Source organism: Corythoichthys intestinalis, chromosome 16, assembly GCF_030265065.1.
Source record: "Corythoichthys intestinalis isolate RoL2023-P3 chromosome 16, ASM3026506v1, whole genome shotgun sequence".
In the NCBI taxonomy this organism is placed as follows: domain Eukaryota; kingdom Metazoa; phylum Chordata; class Actinopteri; order Syngnathiformes; family Syngnathidae; genus Corythoichthys; species Corythoichthys intestinalis.
Genome location: NC_080410.1, coordinates 51,153,598 through 51,173,087, shown reverse-complemented (window position 1 = coordinate 51,173,087; position 19,490 = coordinate 51,153,598). Strand labels below are relative to the sequence as shown.

The 19,490-nt window shown below is 40.8% G+C and overlaps 1 protein-coding gene across 2 annotated transcripts in view; it reads right to left on the bottom strand.

Annotated features, from left to right (window-relative positions):
* abca3b (ATP-binding cassette, sub-family A (ABC1), member 3b) overlaps nucleotides 1–19,490 on the bottom strand; it is a 70,364-nt gene that overhangs the window by 2,821 nt on the left and 48,053 nt on the right. For both annotated transcript variants that reach the window (XM_057817574.1, XM_057817575.1), the window contains exons 18-30: nucleotides 18,221–18,419; nucleotides 17,841–18,147; nucleotides 14,968–15,241; nucleotides 10,968–11,172; nucleotides 10,676–10,895; nucleotides 10,445–10,603; nucleotides 7,373–7,545; nucleotides 7,181–7,315; nucleotides 6,906–7,100; nucleotides 4,039–4,226; nucleotides 3,798–3,968; nucleotides 2,267–2,463; nucleotides 2,126–2,199 (exon numbers count right to left, since the gene is read on the bottom strand). In XM_057817574.1, coding sequence (XP_057673557.1) covers nucleotides 2,126–2,199; nucleotides 2,267–2,463; nucleotides 3,798–3,968; nucleotides 4,039–4,226; nucleotides 6,906–7,100; nucleotides 7,181–7,315; nucleotides 7,373–7,545; nucleotides 10,445–10,603; nucleotides 10,676–10,895; nucleotides 10,968–11,172; nucleotides 14,968–15,241; nucleotides 17,841–18,147; nucleotides 18,221–18,419 — 2,497 coding nt within the window. The remainder of the gene's footprint in view (nucleotides 1–2,125; nucleotides 2,200–2,266; nucleotides 2,464–3,797; nucleotides 3,969–4,038; nucleotides 4,227–6,905; nucleotides 7,101–7,180; nucleotides 7,316–7,372; nucleotides 7,546–10,444; nucleotides 10,604–10,675; nucleotides 10,896–10,967; nucleotides 11,173–14,967; nucleotides 15,242–17,840; nucleotides 18,148–18,220; nucleotides 18,420–19,490) is intronic.

The following is a 19,490-nucleotide window of genomic DNA, read 5'->3' as shown; positions in this document are numbered from 1 at the left end:
ATGGCAAAATCAATTATGCCACATGGCAAAAAAATGCCACATGGCAAAATCAATTATGCCACATGGCAAAAAAATACCACATGGCATAATCAATTATGGCACATGGCAAAAAAATGCCACATGGCATAATCAATTTTGCCACATGGCAAAAAATGCCACATGGCAAAGTCAATTATGCCACATGTCAAAAAAATGCCACATGGCAAAGTCAATTATGCCACATGGCAAAAAAAAGCCACATGGCAAAATCAATTTTGCCACATGGCAAAAAATGCTACATGGCAAAATCTATTTTGCCACGTGGCAAAAAAATGCCACATGGCAAAATCTTTTATGCCACATGGCCAAATCAATTTTGCCACATGGCAAAATCCATTGCCACATGGCAAAATCAATTTGGCCACATCACAAAATCAATTCTGCCACATGGCAAAATCAATTATGCCACATGGCAAAAAAAAAATGCCATATGGCAAAATCAATTTTGCCAATTGGCAAAAAATGCTACATGGGAAAAAAAATGCCACATGGCAAAAAAAAAAAAGCCACATGGCAAAAGAATTGCCACATGGCAAAATCAATTATGCAACATGGCAAAATCAATTTGGCCACATCACAAAATCAATTTTGCCACATGGCAAAAAATGCCACATGGCAAAATCAATTATGCCACATGGCAAAAAAATGCCAGATGGCAAAATCAATTTTGCCAATTGGCAAAAAATGCTACATGGCAAAAAAAAATGCCACATGGCAAAAAAAAAATGCCGCATGGCAAAAAAATTGCCACATGGCAAAATCAATTATGCAACATGGCAAAAACGCCACATGGCAAAATCAATTTTGCCACATGGCAAAAAAAAAATGCCACATGGCGAAAAAAACGCCACATGGCAAAATCAATTTTGCCACATGGGGGAAAAATGCTACATGGTAAAGATGGCTAAATATACCTCTAAACTAAATTACGAGAGCATAAAAAAAACAAAAAACATTAGCTCAAACAAAAACTTAGATTATGTTGGTCTTAACAGGGACCAGCTGGATTCAGCCATGTGAAATGAGTTATGTCATATTCACTGTTGACACTACAAGTTTCAAAACAAACCATTACAACGCCACTTTAATTAAATGAATACTTGAAGCAGCAAAATTTAATTTGAATCTTTTTTCTAATAGAATTACTTGAGTTCATCGATTAATCGTTCTGGCACTAGAATGGACATTTGCTGTACATTACCATGATTATTTCCGCAATGAGCATCCCCTAACCAAAGATTATATGGTAATATTTGAAGAGTAACTCATTGACTATTATTGAATACCAAAGACCACTGAGCCAAGATGGCCTCCAAATACAAACGCCACCAAAGAAAATGCATGTAAGGTAGAAAAAATAGCTATAAGCTATTGAAATTTTTTGTCATATGGAAAATGGTAAGAGTCATGTCCTGTGGTGTTTTCATCTGTTCATTTAGCAGTCATATTTTCCATGTTAGAGCCTATACAGGTAGCCCACGGGTTAAGAGTAGATAAGTGCCAAATGCTGGTTTCAAGGTATATCGCGGTATGAAAACGTCACAGTTTCAAAACCCCCAAAATTTACCGTCATACCGTACCTGCGGTATTAGCTATTTTTAAAAATGTAGGGAGAAATCCCTCGCTTGCAGCTTCAAGGCTCAACCCTCCCCCACCGGTTGCTGCTCAGAGTCAGCTGTGCTACATGATGGCTGGAGGAGGTGAAACTCCTGCACTTTTTTTCCCCCCATCGAAGAAAACTAAAACCCTGTTATGGGAATACTTCAGATACAGAAAGGTTACAGACAGCCGCGGCTTAGAGGAGGAGCGCAAAAAAACATGTTTGCAGAGGGTGGCTGCCGATGAGGCAAGAACTCCAATATGATTCTGCATTTATACAAAATTGAAGGTTAGTAAACACTGTCATGAACGTTTCCCACCAGCTACGAGAGTTAACTCTGGGACAGGGTGGTTGGAAACCAAATCTTTTGTTTGTACCGGCCGATACCGATGCCCGCATTTTGCCCCTTCCCATACTAGCATCGGCGCAACACTCATTTTTAGCAACTGAGAAGCTTGATTTCATCCATTTGGCAGTTTACTGTACCTGGGCCCAGGTTAGCTTCTTGTCCATCAAATGATAGTGGACCATTCCCTGGTGTTCGTCCTTCAGTTGACTTCCTGAAACAAAAAGTCCAAAGCCTTATGAAGTGATTGAAAGGAAGCTAGAAAATCAAATATTTCCAACCTGGAAAGGTGCTTTGGATGAAGTCTTTAAAAAGCCGCAGGTGGCCGTCCTCCGGCTCGGCCTCGGCGTGCACTTTGGCCAGCAGCGTGTAGCCGCTGCCGAACTTGCTCTTGAGGTGCTGCGGGCTCCCCAGGCACTTGAACTGCCCGTTGACCATCACCGCCAGTCGGGTGCACAGCGCCTCGCATTCTTCCATGCTGGTGGGAGGGAGGGAGGGAGGAAGCGGCTTCGGTCAATACGGGCACCCATCAGTCTTTTTTCTGTCAACGCCAACTGTAAAATTTTTCTACCCGAGCAATATTTTCCAATAGAATAGTGTCTGTTAACTCACTGGTAGCAGTAGACGTCAAATTCCTGAGAGACAGCGAGAACGAAAATTGGTATTTGCCATGTGGCAAAATGGATTTTGCCTTGTGGTATTTTTTTTTTGCCATGTGGCATTTTTTTTGCAATGTGGCAAAATTGATTTTGCCATGCGTTATGTTTTCCCATGTGGCAAAATGGATAGCCATGTGACATTTTTTTGCCATGTGACAAAATTGATTTTGCCATGTGGCATTTTTTTGCCATGTGGCAAAATGGATTTTGCCATGTTGCATTTTTTTCCCCACATAGCAAAATTGATTTTGCCATGTGGCAAAATGGATTTTGCCATGTTGCATTTTTTTTGCCATGTGGCATAATGGATTTTGCCATGTGGCAAAACGGATTTTGCCATGTTTTATTTTTTTTGCCACGTGGCATAATGGATTTTGCCATGTGGCAAAATGGATTTTGCCATGTGGCATTTTTTTGCTATGTGGCAAAATTGATTTTGCCAAGTGGCAAAATTGATTTTGCCATGTGGCATTTTTCTGCCATGTGACAAAATGGATTTTGCCATGTGGCATTTTCTCCTTTGCCATGTGGCAAAACGGATTTTGCCATTTCTTTTGCCATGTGACATTTGTTTGCCATGCGTCAAAATTGATTTTGCCATGTGTCATTTTTTTTGCCACATGACATTTTTCCCATGTGACAAATGGATTTTGCCATGTGGCATTTTTTTCTTTGCCATGTAGCTTTTTTTCTCCATGTGGCAAAATTTATTTTGCTATGTGGCATTTTTTTTGCCATGTGGCAAAACGGATTTTGCCATGTTTTTTTTTTTTTTTTTTGCCATGTGGCATGATGGATTTTGCCATGTGGCATTTCTTTTGGCATGTGACATTTGTTTGCCATGCGACAAAATTGATTTTGCCATGCTGCATTTTTTTCTCATGTGGCAAAATGGATTTTGCTGTGTGGCATTTTTTTTGCCATGTGGCAAAATTGATTTTTCTATGTGGCAAAATGGATTTTGTCATGTGACATTTTTTCTTTGCCTTGTGGCAAAATGGATTTTGCAATGTGGCATTTTTTTGCCACGTGGCAAAATTGATTTTGCCAGGTGGCATTTTTTTTTTCGCCATGTGGCAAAATATATTTAGGCATGTGGCATTATTTATTGGTATGTGGCAAAATGGAAAACAACACTGGGTTCGTTTCTCACCTGTGCGACGTGATGACGACGGCCTTGCCGGATTCCCGCGTGCGCGTGACGGCGTCCCACAACAGCCTCCTTGCCACGGGATCCATTCCCGTAGAGGGCTCGTCCAAGAAGATGACCGGCGGTCCGCCGATGAGAGCCGTGCCGGCGCTCAGTTTGCGTTTATTCCCGCCGCTGCACATCAACCATTGAATCGCGGTCAAGCAGTCCGTTTTCTGAGCTCGCGCCGCGCCGGACGTCTCACCTGTAGCTGCGCACCAGTTTATCGGCGTGTGGCTCCAGCAGCAGCGACCTCAGCACGTTCTCCACGCAGCCCGACACGTACTTCTCGGGTATTCCCCGAAGCCTGGCGTACATGCTTAGGGTTTCCCTGCCAGTCATGTGCTCCAACACGGCGTCAAACTGAGGACAGTATCCGATGCGCTGTTGCACCTGTCGAACAAGCCGTGCATCTTAGCTATTGATTTTTAGTCATCAATTACTCAAAATAATCGAGTCATCGGATTAGGAACATTAAATGCGTAGTAAATTGCAGAATCAATTTTAAGAGATGTAAAAAAACGGCTTGCTAAAATTGCACTTTCAAAAGAGCATAAAATGCCATTACAAAATAAAATTTCTTGAAAATGTTTCTTCAAACTATGCCAAAACATACTTTCATTTAAAAATAAATGAAAATACCTAAGCTTAGCCTCAAACGACATAAAAAAATAATAAATGAGGATCAAAGTACAACAAAAAAACAGTTGGCTAACTTGCATAGCAAAAATCCGCTAGCTTAAATGAAATGCTATTTATGAAATGCCAACTTTTTTTTTCAATCCTCTTACCAAATCGTTCAAACACATATTCCCACAAAATACGGCTAAATATATCTTTAAGCTAAATTACGAATGCATTAAAAAACATGTTTCCTCAAACAAAAACTTACCTTATGTTGGTCTTAACAGGGAGCTGGATTCAACCATGTTGCATGAGTTATGCTATATTCACTGTTGCCACTAGAGGGCAGTGTATCCACCCAAATCAATGAAAAATAAATGCAAACACCTTCAAAACAAACCATAGCAACGCCACTCTAGTTAAACGAATCTTTCATTCAAGGCTTTTTTCTAATCAATTTACTCAAGTTAATCAATTAATTGTTGCTGCACTACTTAGCATTTTAAGTCACTTTACATTTTTCAAGTATTAACTCATTGGCTGCCACTGACAGCGTTAAAACGTCCAATCCCTTCAAACTGGGACGGGCGGATGAACGTTCGTTCAGAAAGTGATGTCACAGCCAGAATGAGCTTCAGATTTCTGCTAGCATGTGAAGAGAATAGTATCCTTTCCCATATTTAATGTTTGACAGTTTGTATTACTCTAACACACCAAATTTAAATAAATGGCATTCAAATCATAGTTTAAGAAAAAAGTAGAATATATCTGAAGAATGAGTAGTTGGACTTGGAGCGATTGGAATTTGCAGCGCCAAGACAACGGGCAGATAAGGGCATAACAACTACAGGATGCCTGCTGACTACGAAAACCCAACGTGCGCTTCATGCAGCTGACGGAGCGAGATAATCAGGTGATGGCCAAGACATCTACAAGCCCACGTCTGGACCACCAAGTCCTGCCATCAGCTTTTGTGGAGGCCAACAATGGACAGTCCAGAACAATGGCTGGACATCCTGTCCTTCCACAAGGAGCGCCTGATAACAAGAAGACTACATGGCTGCGAATTCGAAATCTCAGGCTGACAAAATCTCCAACTCTGGGTGCCTTGGCAACGGTGACGCACGGATTCATCTACCCAATCTGCTATAGACAATTACTCTAAACGACACCCAAACACACCCTTCTTCTGGACCACAGCCCGCCTAACCAGAGCCTCCAAAAGACTGAACTCTTTTAGCTAGCGCTGTCTTTTTTCTTGGAAATCTTTTGTTGACCTGTGATATGGTGACCATGGATCCAACTTGTATTTCGAGGCCTTTTCCAGCTTTAATTTTGACGTCATCCCGATAATTCCAATAACATTTATAATAGGACCGATAACATGTACTGTTCTGGCTTTACAGTTTACATACTAGTATAGGAAATCAGTTGACCATTGCTCCCACCTGCGGGTCAGAATAATTCAATGCATCAATTTTTTTTGTTACAGTAGTTTGGTTCAATCACTTACACATTGCGGTGTCTAGCGGTAGCATTGACAGTCGTGAATGCTTTCTGTTTCGTTTCCGCCTCGGAAATATATGCAAGTATTTTATGTTTACTATAACATATGGATGTGCAATATATGTTTACTTCTGTGGTGAAGGGTCATATGTACAGAACTTCATAAGTTGTGTTATAGAAGCCAGCCAATGCTTTAGTAGCTCAAGCTAGTGTGAGATGCTATACATATAATAGATGTGTATAGAAGTGTATTTTGCAGTTATATATCTGTTGTACTTTCACAATATTAAGACGAGTGTCTTCCCATAAAAGCAAGAAAAGCCTTGTGGTTTACGGAAGTGCATTCATTCTTAGCTGGTTGTCGGGCAGTGCAGAAGTGAAACGCACTGTTTTGTTCATGTCATTATAAAAAATCTGGTGAGATCAAAGGCAAATCTATGTTGAATCCACCACTATTTTTATTTTTTTTAAACCTGCAGGTGTTCAAAAACTCAGGCTATACATTTTAAAAATTATATATTTATTATCAGTTATCGATAACGGTATCGGCTTTGAGGAGCAGGAAGTTATCGATATCGGTATCGGTTTCAAAAAATGGATATCGTGCATCTAAAACCAAGGTGAATGCGGGGAGTCAGGCCTTTTGGCCATGTTGTTGGGGTTGTGCCGGCCCGGGTCGTTGGAAATGCGCTAGCACGGTTCCAGCAGTTTGGCTGGCATTATTCTGGCAATCTGGCTAAAAGGTCAAATTCCAACACATGCTATCTCTTGTTCCGTGTGAACTGTGTGTCAACATGTGCTAGCTAGCAAACGCAGCACTAGAAACCTAGACAAGTTCATCAATTCTGGTTGTCACAGTTTCATTTCAAGCCTTTTGCCACAGCGTTTACACTCGCATGAGAAAAGGCTTTTTAAAGCTCCCGTGCACCTGACGGCATTCACCTTCTTAATGTCTCTCAAGATGCTGTAGCCGTCGATGTAGGCGTCGCCGGAGGTCACACTCTCGTCGCCGGTCAGCATTTTGAAGGTGGTGGTCTTCCCGGCGCCGTTAAAGCCCAGCAGGCCAAAACATTCTCCTTTACCGACGGCCAGAGACAAGCGGTCCACGGCGACGAGTGTCTGCCCGCCGCTGTAAACCTGAAGAAAAATAAGCAAAATTCTTTGTCATTTTTATCGGCTCCGGATATCTTCTCTCAGCAGAGACTGCGTCGGGTGACCTTGCTGAGCTCCTGCAGAATGAGCGGGCTCCCGACCATGGACTCCACCATGGGATGGCACTCCAGAACCCGCTTGCGCTCGTCCGCTACGTCTCTATCCTCTGGGAGCAGCGCCGCATCTCCCAGGAAAGATAACTAACAAACAATAGAGGATTACGCTCAATCCCGGCCCATTTGGTCCGCGATCCGTACCTGCTTTGGCCTCCTACAGAGCGAGGAGAGGAATTGCCGGACGGAGCGGACACACTGCAGCTCGATGACGAAGAGCAGGATCATAAAGATGACGCCTTGTGTGGACAGGGCCACCAGGAAGCGGCCCACGCCGGGCTCAGACATTGAGAAGTAGTTGCTTTGGTATGTAATATCTTAACAAGGAGAAGAAAAACAACAAGGAAAGTTAAGTCCTGCGTACACACTCAATAATTCTTTCACAGCCCACTAGAGAGAGCCCACATACTACTAGCTCATATTATTTGGATTTCAGATCCAGCACAGCACACAGCATCGACTGATTCACACCGTTTGAACTTCCAAACGTTACCAAATTTCACTCTTTCTATTTCACCTCAAACGTTCATGCCAAAAACATTTATTTCAATCATGAACACTACAGTTTTTGTCCCATTTACATAATTTTTAAAAATTGCATTTGAGGGGGCGGGGGGGGGGATTTTCCCAAACTATTTTTCCAGGAGGATTAAGCAGAACAGTTTAAATTTGGAATGTTTGAAATTGACCAAAGAACATTTATTTTGTGGGTCCTCATTGAAAAAAAAAAAAAAAAATCCTAGTGGGGCTTTTTTGGGGGAAAAACAGCTCGTCTTTGTCAAAAGCATTGCCATAAAAGTCCTGTATACAGTAGCGGTGCAACGGTTTGCGGTTCAAAGCCGAACCGTACGGTTCGCCCTGTACGGTTCAATACGCCTTTATGAACAGTGCCTTTTCGGTTTTGCAATTAATGTATTCCAAACGCTTGTGGAATGAATTGATCAAGCTCTGTGTGCCTGTGTGTGACATGAAGCACCACCCCGCAAGTAAATGTCGGATCGCTGTAAAGGACCTGCGTAATAGAAGCCGAGTAACACCCTCTCTCGCTTACGAGCGAAGTGAAAGTGAAACAAGAAAGAAAACAAAAAGTTATGGCGAGGAGTGGAGAGACCGAATTTTGAGGAAGCACTGGCTTCTTTCAAATCTACGGTGTGGCAACATTTTGGTTTCCCCGTGGACTACAATGCGGAGGGAGAGAAAATATTGAAAAAAAAAAAAAATTGCAAGCATTGCTCAGCGCTTGTTCCCCATGCTAATGGCAACACTTTTATAACATGACTCCGGCACCTCAGCCGGCATCACCCACTGATATCACTTTCTCAGGGCAGGACAACCCCGAAGATGACACCAGTGAAAACACACGGCGCGCTTCGTTAATTTATTTGCAACGCTTGACCCGCGTTACATTGTTCCCTTGCGGACATATTTCTCCAACAACGTAATCCCCGACATTTATGAAATGGCACGCAAAGCCATCGAAGATGATTTCGCTAAAGCACATAGTTTCGTCCTGACCACTGATAGTTGGACGTCCCGTGCTACAGAGTGCTGCTACCTAACTGTGACGGTCCACTATAATTCATACCTGTCAAGTTGTACGGTCTCGTCGTAATTTGTACAAGTGAGCACTGATTTTTAAATGTGTACGGCGTACATTACGTTCAAAATCTGCACGTTTTTCGTGCATTGCGTTTTTTTTTTTACCATCCGTTCGGATTTGGTCACCGTTTCTGCAACGAGACTGTTCGTTAATACGTTGGTTGAATGACGCGAGAAAAGTCAGAGACACAGAGAGTGAAGAGTGTTTGTTAAAATGCTGTAGCAAATGCGATGCTAGGCTAGGTGGCTCCAATATTTCCTGACTGTAGCCGACAGCATACAATCTACGCCTAGATATCTCATGCATATAGAACTACATGCGAAATGACAGACTCGGTAGCGTTAGTAAACAGCCGCCATTTTAGAGTAGTAAACTTCTCAGAAAGGCTCTGTTGTAGTAAACCTTCCAAGCGAACCTAAGCAACTTTTTATCTAAAATACTCCTAAATCGGCAAAATCTTGACTTGAGTCTATCTTTAAAGGATGAAACAGTTTTTTAATTTTCACATGTCGAAAGTAGACGGAAGGGAACTAATGCAAAAACGGGAGCAATTTTATCAACTTTAACGGTTGATTCAGGACATTAAATGACCTCTAAACATAGCAAAGGTTACTATGTTTTTTTTTGGGTTTTTTTTAAAGAGAGAAAAAAAAAACATGAAAGGTATCACCAGTTACTTTGCCAAGTAACTTTTTTACTACTGTGTGTGTATTTCAGTAGTCAGTCACTACACTAGCCAAAGAGCTAAGAGGCATTTTAACCAGGGGTCGCGTTAACCGAATATTTTCCGTCGTTGACCGGTTTTTGAAGTCCATCTGTCATTTTGACAGGTTGCAATTCACACCCCAGACCACAGGGTGGCGAGTGAGCATATTAATTAGCTATTGTCTCTCTTCATGCATGACGTCGTTGGCCTTACTCGGAAAAATGTCAGGGCAACTGAGTGTCCGAAGTTTTTTCAAAAAGCCCCAAAACGACGATGGTGTTGATAAAAGAGGTGAAAAAAGAGGGACTGATGCAGTGGAGGTTGGAGGACAGCCGCTGGAGCAATCCCACTTGAGACATTTGATTATGCACAGGCGGGAACGCAATTCAAGTCCATGCGCACCAGGAGGAAGGTGTGAGACTGCGTTCAGGCCACAGAAGGTGAACTGTTAATTTCATTGTTCCATATGTACCTTACCTACTGGGGCCACAGTCAGCCGTTTTTGTCACTGTGGAGAAAAAGTTACATATTCATCTGCTTGATGTGTGATGGCACGGTGTGGATTCTCTGTTAAGCTTGTTCGGACAGAATATTAATTAAAAATGAATGAAAACTAATTACTATTGAATATGTCATTATTATCATTTTAAAAATTTAAGTGACGGGTAAAAACAGACTATGACCGGATTTTCATGACCCTGTCAGTCAAAATGACAGACAACGAAAAAGTCTAGCGCAAATTTTTACATTTTAAGTGTTTATTTCATTTTTTAAAAGCAAAATGAAGGCAGTTCAAAGAAAAAAAAAGCAAAACGCAAACCGATACCGAACCGTGATCCCAAAACCGAGATTCAAACCGAACCGTGGGCTAACTGAACCGTTGCACCCCTAATATACAGTCATAACTTACTTAAGAATTTGCAGATGACCATAGTCTCTGGGCTGGTTGTGCAAAAGGAGATGAACTCGTAGTTCTGGTAGAACTGACAGAAGGACATTCCCAGACAATAGTTCGGAAAGATCAGGAAGACCTTGTCCAGCAAGCGGGACAGGTTCTGTAGGTTCAACTCTGGAGAAAAAAAAAAAGCGGAAAAAATGACAGTTTCCAATCATTTTGACGCTAGCTTGATTGATTTCTTACCTGGAATTGTCATAATGGTGACGGCCAGGAAGGTGGCGGTGCCGGAGATCATGTTGAAGATGGTCAGGCGGGTGTAAGCGGTGGCGGCGGAGGAGAAGAAGAAGCTGAGCAGATACATGAGCGGCACCACCGCCCAGCCGTACAGCAGGAGCATCAGGAGAACGTCCACTAGGCGGTTATCCTTGATGAAGGCCTCCACGCCGAAGGCCTGGAACACGGTCTGCCGGAGGAATACAGATGTTAGCGCAAATACGTGGGGCTTTGTTGTATTTAAAAAAAAAACCTGACTCACCAACATGAGGAGACACGGCAACAGGAAGTTGACCATGTCCCACAGCAGCGCCGAGAACCAGAAGTTGGACAGGTAGACCCCGCTGACCTTCTGCACGTGCTTGGACTTAATTGCCGATTCGGTGACGAGCAGCAACGCGAAGGTGCTGGTCAGCGAGGCCATCCCGTACATCAGGTTGATGGCGATGACGAAGCCCGTCTTTCCTCTACACAAAGAAATGGAAAATTCATCTTTCAGTCGATAAACCGCTACATTTTTTCCTCCTCTTGAGCCCTGCAAGTTTAATAAACGAGTAGCTAATTGATGCGTTTTTACAGGCTAACTGGCGCCACGATTTTTTGCTACGAAGCAAACCATTCATAATCAACATCATTGTTCATCCTAATTTGCTTAGCGGTGCAGAGAGTCATGGTGGCGTTGCCACTTACCGTGCGTTTAAGAGCGTCTGCCTACTTGCTCCGCTGTTCTATTATCCAACAACTCAAGAGTTTAACGCACCTTTAGCTTTTTTGCTCGCATAGCAGTGCTACCTTTGCGAGAAGGCAGTTTATTTATAAGTACATGTCAACACTTGGTGCCAGTGTATGGAACATATTTAAGGCTGACAGATTTAAAATACCGTATTGGCCCGAATATAAGACGGCCCTGATTATAAGACGACCCACTCTTTTTCAAGACTCAAGTTTGAATAAAGACTTTTTGAACACCAAATTAATTTTTATACAGAAAATAATTACAGTACATCCGAAACATGATTAAGAGAAAAAGCATGTTATTTTGCCTCATTCAAATCTTAATATTTGAACATTTAAAGTGCAATCACATTCGTATATGAATGGCTCTGCTTTTTGAAATGTAAATCAACCAATCTATTGTGATAAAACAACAAAATTGCAATAACTGCATTAACCATCAAAGTGAAGTCTAACTGTAACTGTAGTCTTGAAGCAAATCTGAATAAGGAAAAACATTGCAATAAAATAATGCAAACTGGTTAAACTTGAGAGTAGCTGAGATCTGTCATGGGAGAACATCGCTTCAATGATATCTGGCGCCATCTGGCGTCGTGAATGGGTATAATGTCTAGACCGCGAATATAGGACGACCCCCACTTTTTCAGTCTTATTTCATTGCAGAGAACACCGTCTTATATTCGGGCCAATACGTTATTTACGTAAAACAAATACTATCTGCATGTTTTTTTTTTTTTTTTGCTTTTAACCAAGAATCAATTGGCGAACTTGCATAGCAAAGGTCCGCTAGCTTCAATGCTATACAATGCTAATGTTTACAACTAGGGTTGTTCTGATCATGTTTTTTTTGCTCCAGATCCGATCGTTTTAGTTTGAGTATCTGCCGATCCCGATATTTCCCGATCCGATTGCTTTTTTTTTTGCTCCCGATTCAATTCTAATCATTCCCGATCATTTTTCCCGATCATATACATTTTGGCAATGCATTAAGAAAAAAAATGAATAAAACTAGGACGAATATATACATTCAACATACAGTACATAAGTACTGTATTTGTTTATTATGACAATAAATCCTCAAGATGGCATTTACATTATTAACATTCTTTCTGTGAGAGGGATCCACGGATAGAAAGACTTGTAATTCTAAAAGGATAAATGTGACTTTGTATATTGTGACTAAATATTGCCATCTAGTGTATTTGTTGAGCTTTCAGTAAATGATACTGTAGCCATTTAACTTCTGCCCAAATGCATGATGGGAAGTGCACCCATGACTGTGCGTAGTGGTACCAATTGATATATCTTCTCTGCGTTGGGAAATAATTGCGTTAAATATTTTAACGTGATACTTTTTTTTTTTAATTAATTACCGCCGTTAACAGTGTAACATATTATGTCTGTAACGTTAAATACAATTAGAAAACGATTTATTTAAAAACAATATATATATTTAAAAAAGGCATGTCGGATTTTTTTTGCCGACTCCGATACTTTGAAAATGACGTGATCATCCCGATCGATCGGGAGATCTCTATTTACAACAAATGTCTAACTTGCAGAGCAAAAGTCCGCTAGTTTAAATGCTATATAATGCTTATTTTTACAACAAGTGGCTAACTTGCATAGCAAAACTCTGCTAGCCTAAATGCTATATAATGCTAATGTGTACACTAATTGGCTAACTTGAATAGCATAAGTCAGCTTGCTTAAATGCTATATAATGCTAATGTTTACAACAATTGTCCAACTTGCAGAGCAAAAGTCCGCTAGCTCAAATGCTATATAGTGCTAATGTTTACAACAATTTGCTAACTTGTATAGCAAAAGTCCGCTAGCTTCAATGCTATATAATGATAATGTTCACAACAATAGCGTACCGCACGAATGCTATTTTTAGACCGTGACGTTGTCATCATAACCCGGAAGTGGGGCATAATGGACACGCCCTCGCATAAAACCATGTTATTACCGCTTGTTTTCTGCCGGTAACCTTTCAAAAAAGAACATGCCGAGTAAACACTGCTGCTATGGAACTTACTCTAGACATTACGACATATGAAGGATGTTTGCTTCATGTTTCCGGAAGCCAAAAAAAAGAGGAAAAAATGTGAAGAACGGATCAACTTGTGCAGATGTCCAAAAGACCAGTTTAACAGCAGCAAGGTGAAGCCATTCACCTTCATATGCAGTTAACATTTTGTTGGGGGACATGGTCCCCAAGAGGATCCCCAGAGGATGAAGACGTAAGCCATTTTGATATTTTTATTTATTTTTATTTTTACTTATTCTATACTTATTTTACTTATTTTTTAGTGTGGCGTTTTGCCGTGATGCTTCCGTATGATAATAAATGACCTAAAAGAATTAAAATGGTATCTGACTGCCACTGTTGTTACCTTTTCTGTTGTAAAAAAAAACAAATTTAGTAAGGGGGAAGTGTAAATAAATTATAGAATTAAGATGCTATTAATGAAAAAAATTTAAAGTGTTCGTTGCCTGTCACTGAGTAGCATTTGCGATCGTTACACAAAACTAAGAATATAAATTACCCCCAATAACGGTCAGAGACGTAAGACAACCAGAGGATATAATATATAAGAAAGACAGGGCATATTGTGGTAAAGGATAGATTGTTGAAACAGGAGAATGTCACTGTCAGTGGAGTAAGGCAATGCACACAAGAAAAAGGTGTCGATAACAAAGCTACCTCTGGATCAGGTCGGCTCTTTTTCAGCCCTCGACACTCACTATTTAACTGAGCATTTGTATGTGAATTTGCCACCAGGGACATCATTTTTTCGGACAGAATTTGTAGGTTTAGCTCAGTAAACATCTCGTTTGTACAATATTTACATGCATCTACTATTAGGGACAAACGCAAACTTGACGCGCCTAGCAACAATTGCTAATAGGGCTGCAGCTATCGATTATTTTAGTAGTCGATTAATCGATTAACTAGTTTGTCGAATAATCGAGTAATCGGATAAGGAACATGAAAAATTAAAATACCTGAGCTGAGCCTCAAACAGTAAAAAAAAAAAAAGGATCTATGGGACAACAAAAGAACAATTGGGTAACTTACATAGCAAAGTCCGCTAGCTTAAATGCTGTAAAATGCTAACTTTTTTGCATTAAAAAAAAAAAAAAATTAGCTCAAACAAAAACTTTTGTTGGTCTTAACATGGAGCAGCTGGATTCAGCCATGTGAAGTGAGGCAGACTAGAGGGCAGTGTATCCACTCAAATCAATAAAACTGAATGCAAACACTTTCGAAATAAACCATTACAACGCCACTTTAATTAAACGAATACTCGGAGCAGCAAAATGTAATCCGAATATTTTTTTTCTAATCGAATACTCGAGTTAATCGATTAATCGTTGCAGTACTAATTGCTAACGTCATGAATATTAATGAGCATAAGCGGCGTGTTGCGTGCTGCACGCCATTATCGTAACTGTGCTCGAGAGTGCAATTTTTTTTTTTTTGTTTGCTTGCTTGAGCGAAGTGGGGTGGGGATACGCACTCTGTAAGCTGGCTTCGGGCAGCCTCCGACAGGTTGCGCGGCATGGGGTAGTTAGCGGCATGAATGGAAGCGTTGGGCCCGGCGAGGAGTCGGAACAAAGCGTTGTCCACCATCATGAGCGCCGTGGCGGGCGTGTGGTAGCCCTCGTTGTTGAAGTACGCCGTGGCCTCGGTATAGTACTTTCCGCTTCCGCGGAAAGCGGCGCCCGCCACGCAGCGCTCATTGAAGACGCCACCCTCTTCCTCCGCTTGGGTCAAGATGTAGTCGGTAAAATCTGAGGGCAGGGAGAAACGATAACGACGTGCACCAAGGGCATATGTTTGATCTCAACATTGGTAGGGACGATGTAACAGCACAACCTGCATGTACACTTTTTGCTGGGGACGGTACATTAAAAAGACCAAACAAATTGGGTGAACGGGGTTCAGGGCTACATCTCTCAGGACTTTGAACCAAATTAATTTAAAGGCTAAACGATCAATGCAAAATAAATCTGTATTGACTCATACTAAATTTCATAGGTATTGGTTCAGGTGATACACCATTTGATTCAAACCTTTGTTTTCAAAAACTATTACATTTTGAAAGCTTCCAGAATAAATGTCTGGATTTTATTAGCAAATTTAAATTGCAATATTTGAACATATATTAACATACACAATAAATACAAACTTGTTCATCATCTCTTAACTATCCAAGAATGCAAAAAAATATACATTGATCTTAAGACCACTCAACATTGTCCAAATAAATATATTTAATGTTGGGCTGTCAAACGATTACAATTTTTAATCGAGTTAATTACAGCTTAAAAATTAATTAATCGTAATTAATCACAATTCAAACCATCTATAAAATATGCCATATTTTTCTGTAAATTAACGTTGGAATGGAAAGACACAAGATGGATATATACATTCAACATACGGTACATAAGGACTATTTGTTTATTATAACAATAAATCAACAAGATGGCATTAACATTATTAACATTCTGTTAAAGCGATCCATGGATAGAAAGACTTGTAGTTCTTAAAAGAAAAATGTTAGTACGAGTTAGAGAAATTTTATATTAAAACCCCTCTCAATGTTTTCGTTTTAATAAAATTTGTAAAATTTTCAATCAAAAAATAAACTAGTAGCCCGCCATTGTTGATGTCAATAATTACTTACACAATGCTCATGGATGCTGAAGCCTATAAAATCAGTCTCACCCAAGCGCCAGCAGAGGGCGGCAAAACTCCATAAAACACAACAAGTGAGCGTTTCACTGTGTACTGTCATTTAAATCTCTCTGAGCGGGGCATCTGCGTTAACTGCGTCAAATATTTTAACGTGATTAATTTAAAAAATTAATTAACGCCTGTTAACGCGTTAATTTTGACAGCCCAAATTTAATGTAACTGCAAAAACCTATTAGTCAGGGAATAACAAAAATAAATAAAAAAAGGAGCCTTCTTACATGTAAAACACTACTGCACAGCCAAACTCAACAAAAAATGAAAGCTCCTTTGGGCTGCTTTAAGACCACATAAATAAAAATAAAAAAACTAGGGGGATGGGGGTAAACTCACTACATTGCTCAGTTTTATTAATGTTATAGTAGAAAACACATACAGGTAGACGCTTCTGTCTAAGCAGCTTCCTATTTGAGTTTTGCAGGTTAGCAAATTCACACAATTTAATGTTATTCTAACTCTGATGCAGCTTCAACTTTCAGTAAAAAAATTCGTGGTGTGTTCCCCACCTCAACAACATTGACATCTTTATACATTACTTAGAGTGGATGCTGCTGGTTGAAAAAAAAAAAACTTCTAATATCCCTCCTCTTCGAAGTGCATTTCTGTCAGGGCTTTTAGTGCGTGTGTGTGTGGTGGGGGAGGGGTCAAGTCATCAGCCAATCAAACGTGCATTTGGGGGGGGGTGGAATAGACTGGTACATTCAGCAGGTAAAAAGGGGTAAATGTAAGTCTGAACATAATGAAAATAATTCACTTAATAATTAGGGCTGTCAAAAATATCGCGTTAATAATTCACTTAATAATTAGGGCTGTCAAAAATATCGCGTTAACGGGCGGTAATTAATTTTTTAAATTAATCACGTTAAAATATTTGACGCAATTAACGCACATGCCCCGCTCAAACAGATTAAAATGACAGCACAGTGTCACGTCCCCTATTTACTTGTGTTTTTTGTCTCTGCTGGCGCTTTGGTGCGACTAATTTTATGGGTTTAAGCACCATGAGCATTGTGTAATTATTGACATCAACAATGGTGAGCAACTAGTTTATTTTTTGATTGAAATTTTTTACAAATTGTATTAAAACGAAAACATTAAGAGGGGTTTTAATATAAACTTTCTATAACTTATACTAACATTTACCTTTTAAGAACTACAAGTCTTTCTATCCATGGATCGCTTTAAGAGAATGTTAATAATGTTAATGCCATCTTGTTAATTTATTGTTATAATAAACAAATACAGTTCTTATGTACCGTATGTTGAATGTATATATCCATCTTGTGTCTTACCTTTCCATTCCAACATTAATTTACAGAAAAATATGGCATATTTTATAGATGGTTTGAATTGAGATTAATTGCGATTAATTACGATTAATTACTTTTTAAGCTGTAATTAACGCGATTAAAAATTTTAATCGTTTGACACCCCTATTAATAATGGTATAATAATGGTCAATTCTATCCTTACAACATATATGAGTAATTTAGATTGTCTACGTATTGCAAATAAGGTTGCTTTAAAGTTGGTGGGGGCAATTTGAACATCCCGAAAAGTTGGTGGTGTTATGTCCCTACCGTGCCTTCTTGACGTGCACGCCGGTCATCGAATCGCGTCACTCAAACTTACCGCTGACGTTGACGAGCCGGCCGTTCTGCGCGGGGAGCTGCGCGGCGTAAGCGGCGGCCAGGTCGGAGGCCAGGGCGCCCGCCCCCTCGGGGACGGCCAACGGGACCCGGGTGGGGCCGTAACGAGCCAGCTCCAGTCCTAGCTGAGGCGCCTTCTTGTGGTCGGGTAAGGTGCGCGCCACCACTAACGCCACGACGATGAAAACCAAAGGGATGAGGAACTGGGCCACCATCACCTTCCAGTTCCTCCAGCTGTAGAGCGCCCTCTTCAGGAACATGGCGTAAAACTGCTGCAGGTAAAGCCTCGCCTGGCGAAGCAGCGTTCAATTTTGGTCATAAGCTCACCGACAAACAAACCCGCTTCATTCGCAGTCACCTCACCCCAGTGTTGAGTTTGATGTTGGAACAGTCCTCGGAGATAAGCGTGCCGCTGTCGGTAAAGTCGGTGACGTCGGTCATGCCGCTGATGCTGCTGGCGTCGTCCGTCGTCCAGTCGTGCGAGCGTCTCTCGTGCTGGTACTGCAGGGCGGGTAACTGAATGGCTTGGATGTCCAAACTGGAATCCACCAATTTGCCAACTCTGAACAACATAAAGGAAAAATACAACTTCAAACGGTTTGGACATCTATCACCGTCAATAGCGGCGAACCAGATCGTCACTTTTGACAAACGAGCATAGACGCTAATGGTTTCCCAGCTGGACTTGGCAATGAAAAGGAAAACCGTTGGCAGCAAGACCAATTATAATGCCCCATGCCGCTCGTTGTCAATGGTTGCCATGGATACAAATAGACACGATGCAGGTGGCGATGTGAAACGGCTCGAAGCTAAACACAGAAGGAAATGATGCAAACACGTGAAAACGATCCTTTTTTTTACGACCCGCAGATGCATACAAACCGAAATTTTTTTTAGCCCATGTCTACGCATACAGTGCTGGCCAAAAGTATCGTCACCCCTGCAATTCTGTCAGATAATGCTCAATTTCTCCCAGAAAATGATTGAAATTACAAATACTTTGGTAGTAATATCTTCATTTATTTTGCATTCAATGAAAAAACACAAAAGAGAATGATTTTTTTTTTTTTTAAATCATTATTATTTTACACAAAACTCAAAAAATGTAATACAAAAGTATTGGCACCCAATTCACACAATTCACAATTCACAATTTATTCACACACACACATTCATATTTACAAAGTGTACATCATATCTCAGTGCTGAGCCAAGATTATGTGTGAGTCCAAGGTCAGTCACGTCAGCCTCTCGTCATAGCCTACCGTCATAGTCTAGTGCAGTTCTACTGAAAGTTATCCTCCATTGGAGCGCTTTGTGTTTGAATTTTTTCATATTCGCTATCTTGGCCTTTTCCTCCATTAGGAGCGTTTTGTGTTTTTGCCCTTTCCTCCCGTATGGAGTGCTTTTTTGTTTGAACCCTGATCGTGATTGCTTTGACTTATTCCTCCATTGGAGAGTTTTTTGTTTGTGCATTTTTTCCCGCATGTCAGCGGAAGAACCTGTTTTCAAAATAAAAGTTTTGCCTGAACCTCCGCAGCTGAGTCCGCCTCGTCATCCAGGTCTGACAGAACACTTCTGCCAGAAATGGACCCAGCGGAGTCTACCGAATTTTTTGCCACGCTCCGAGAGC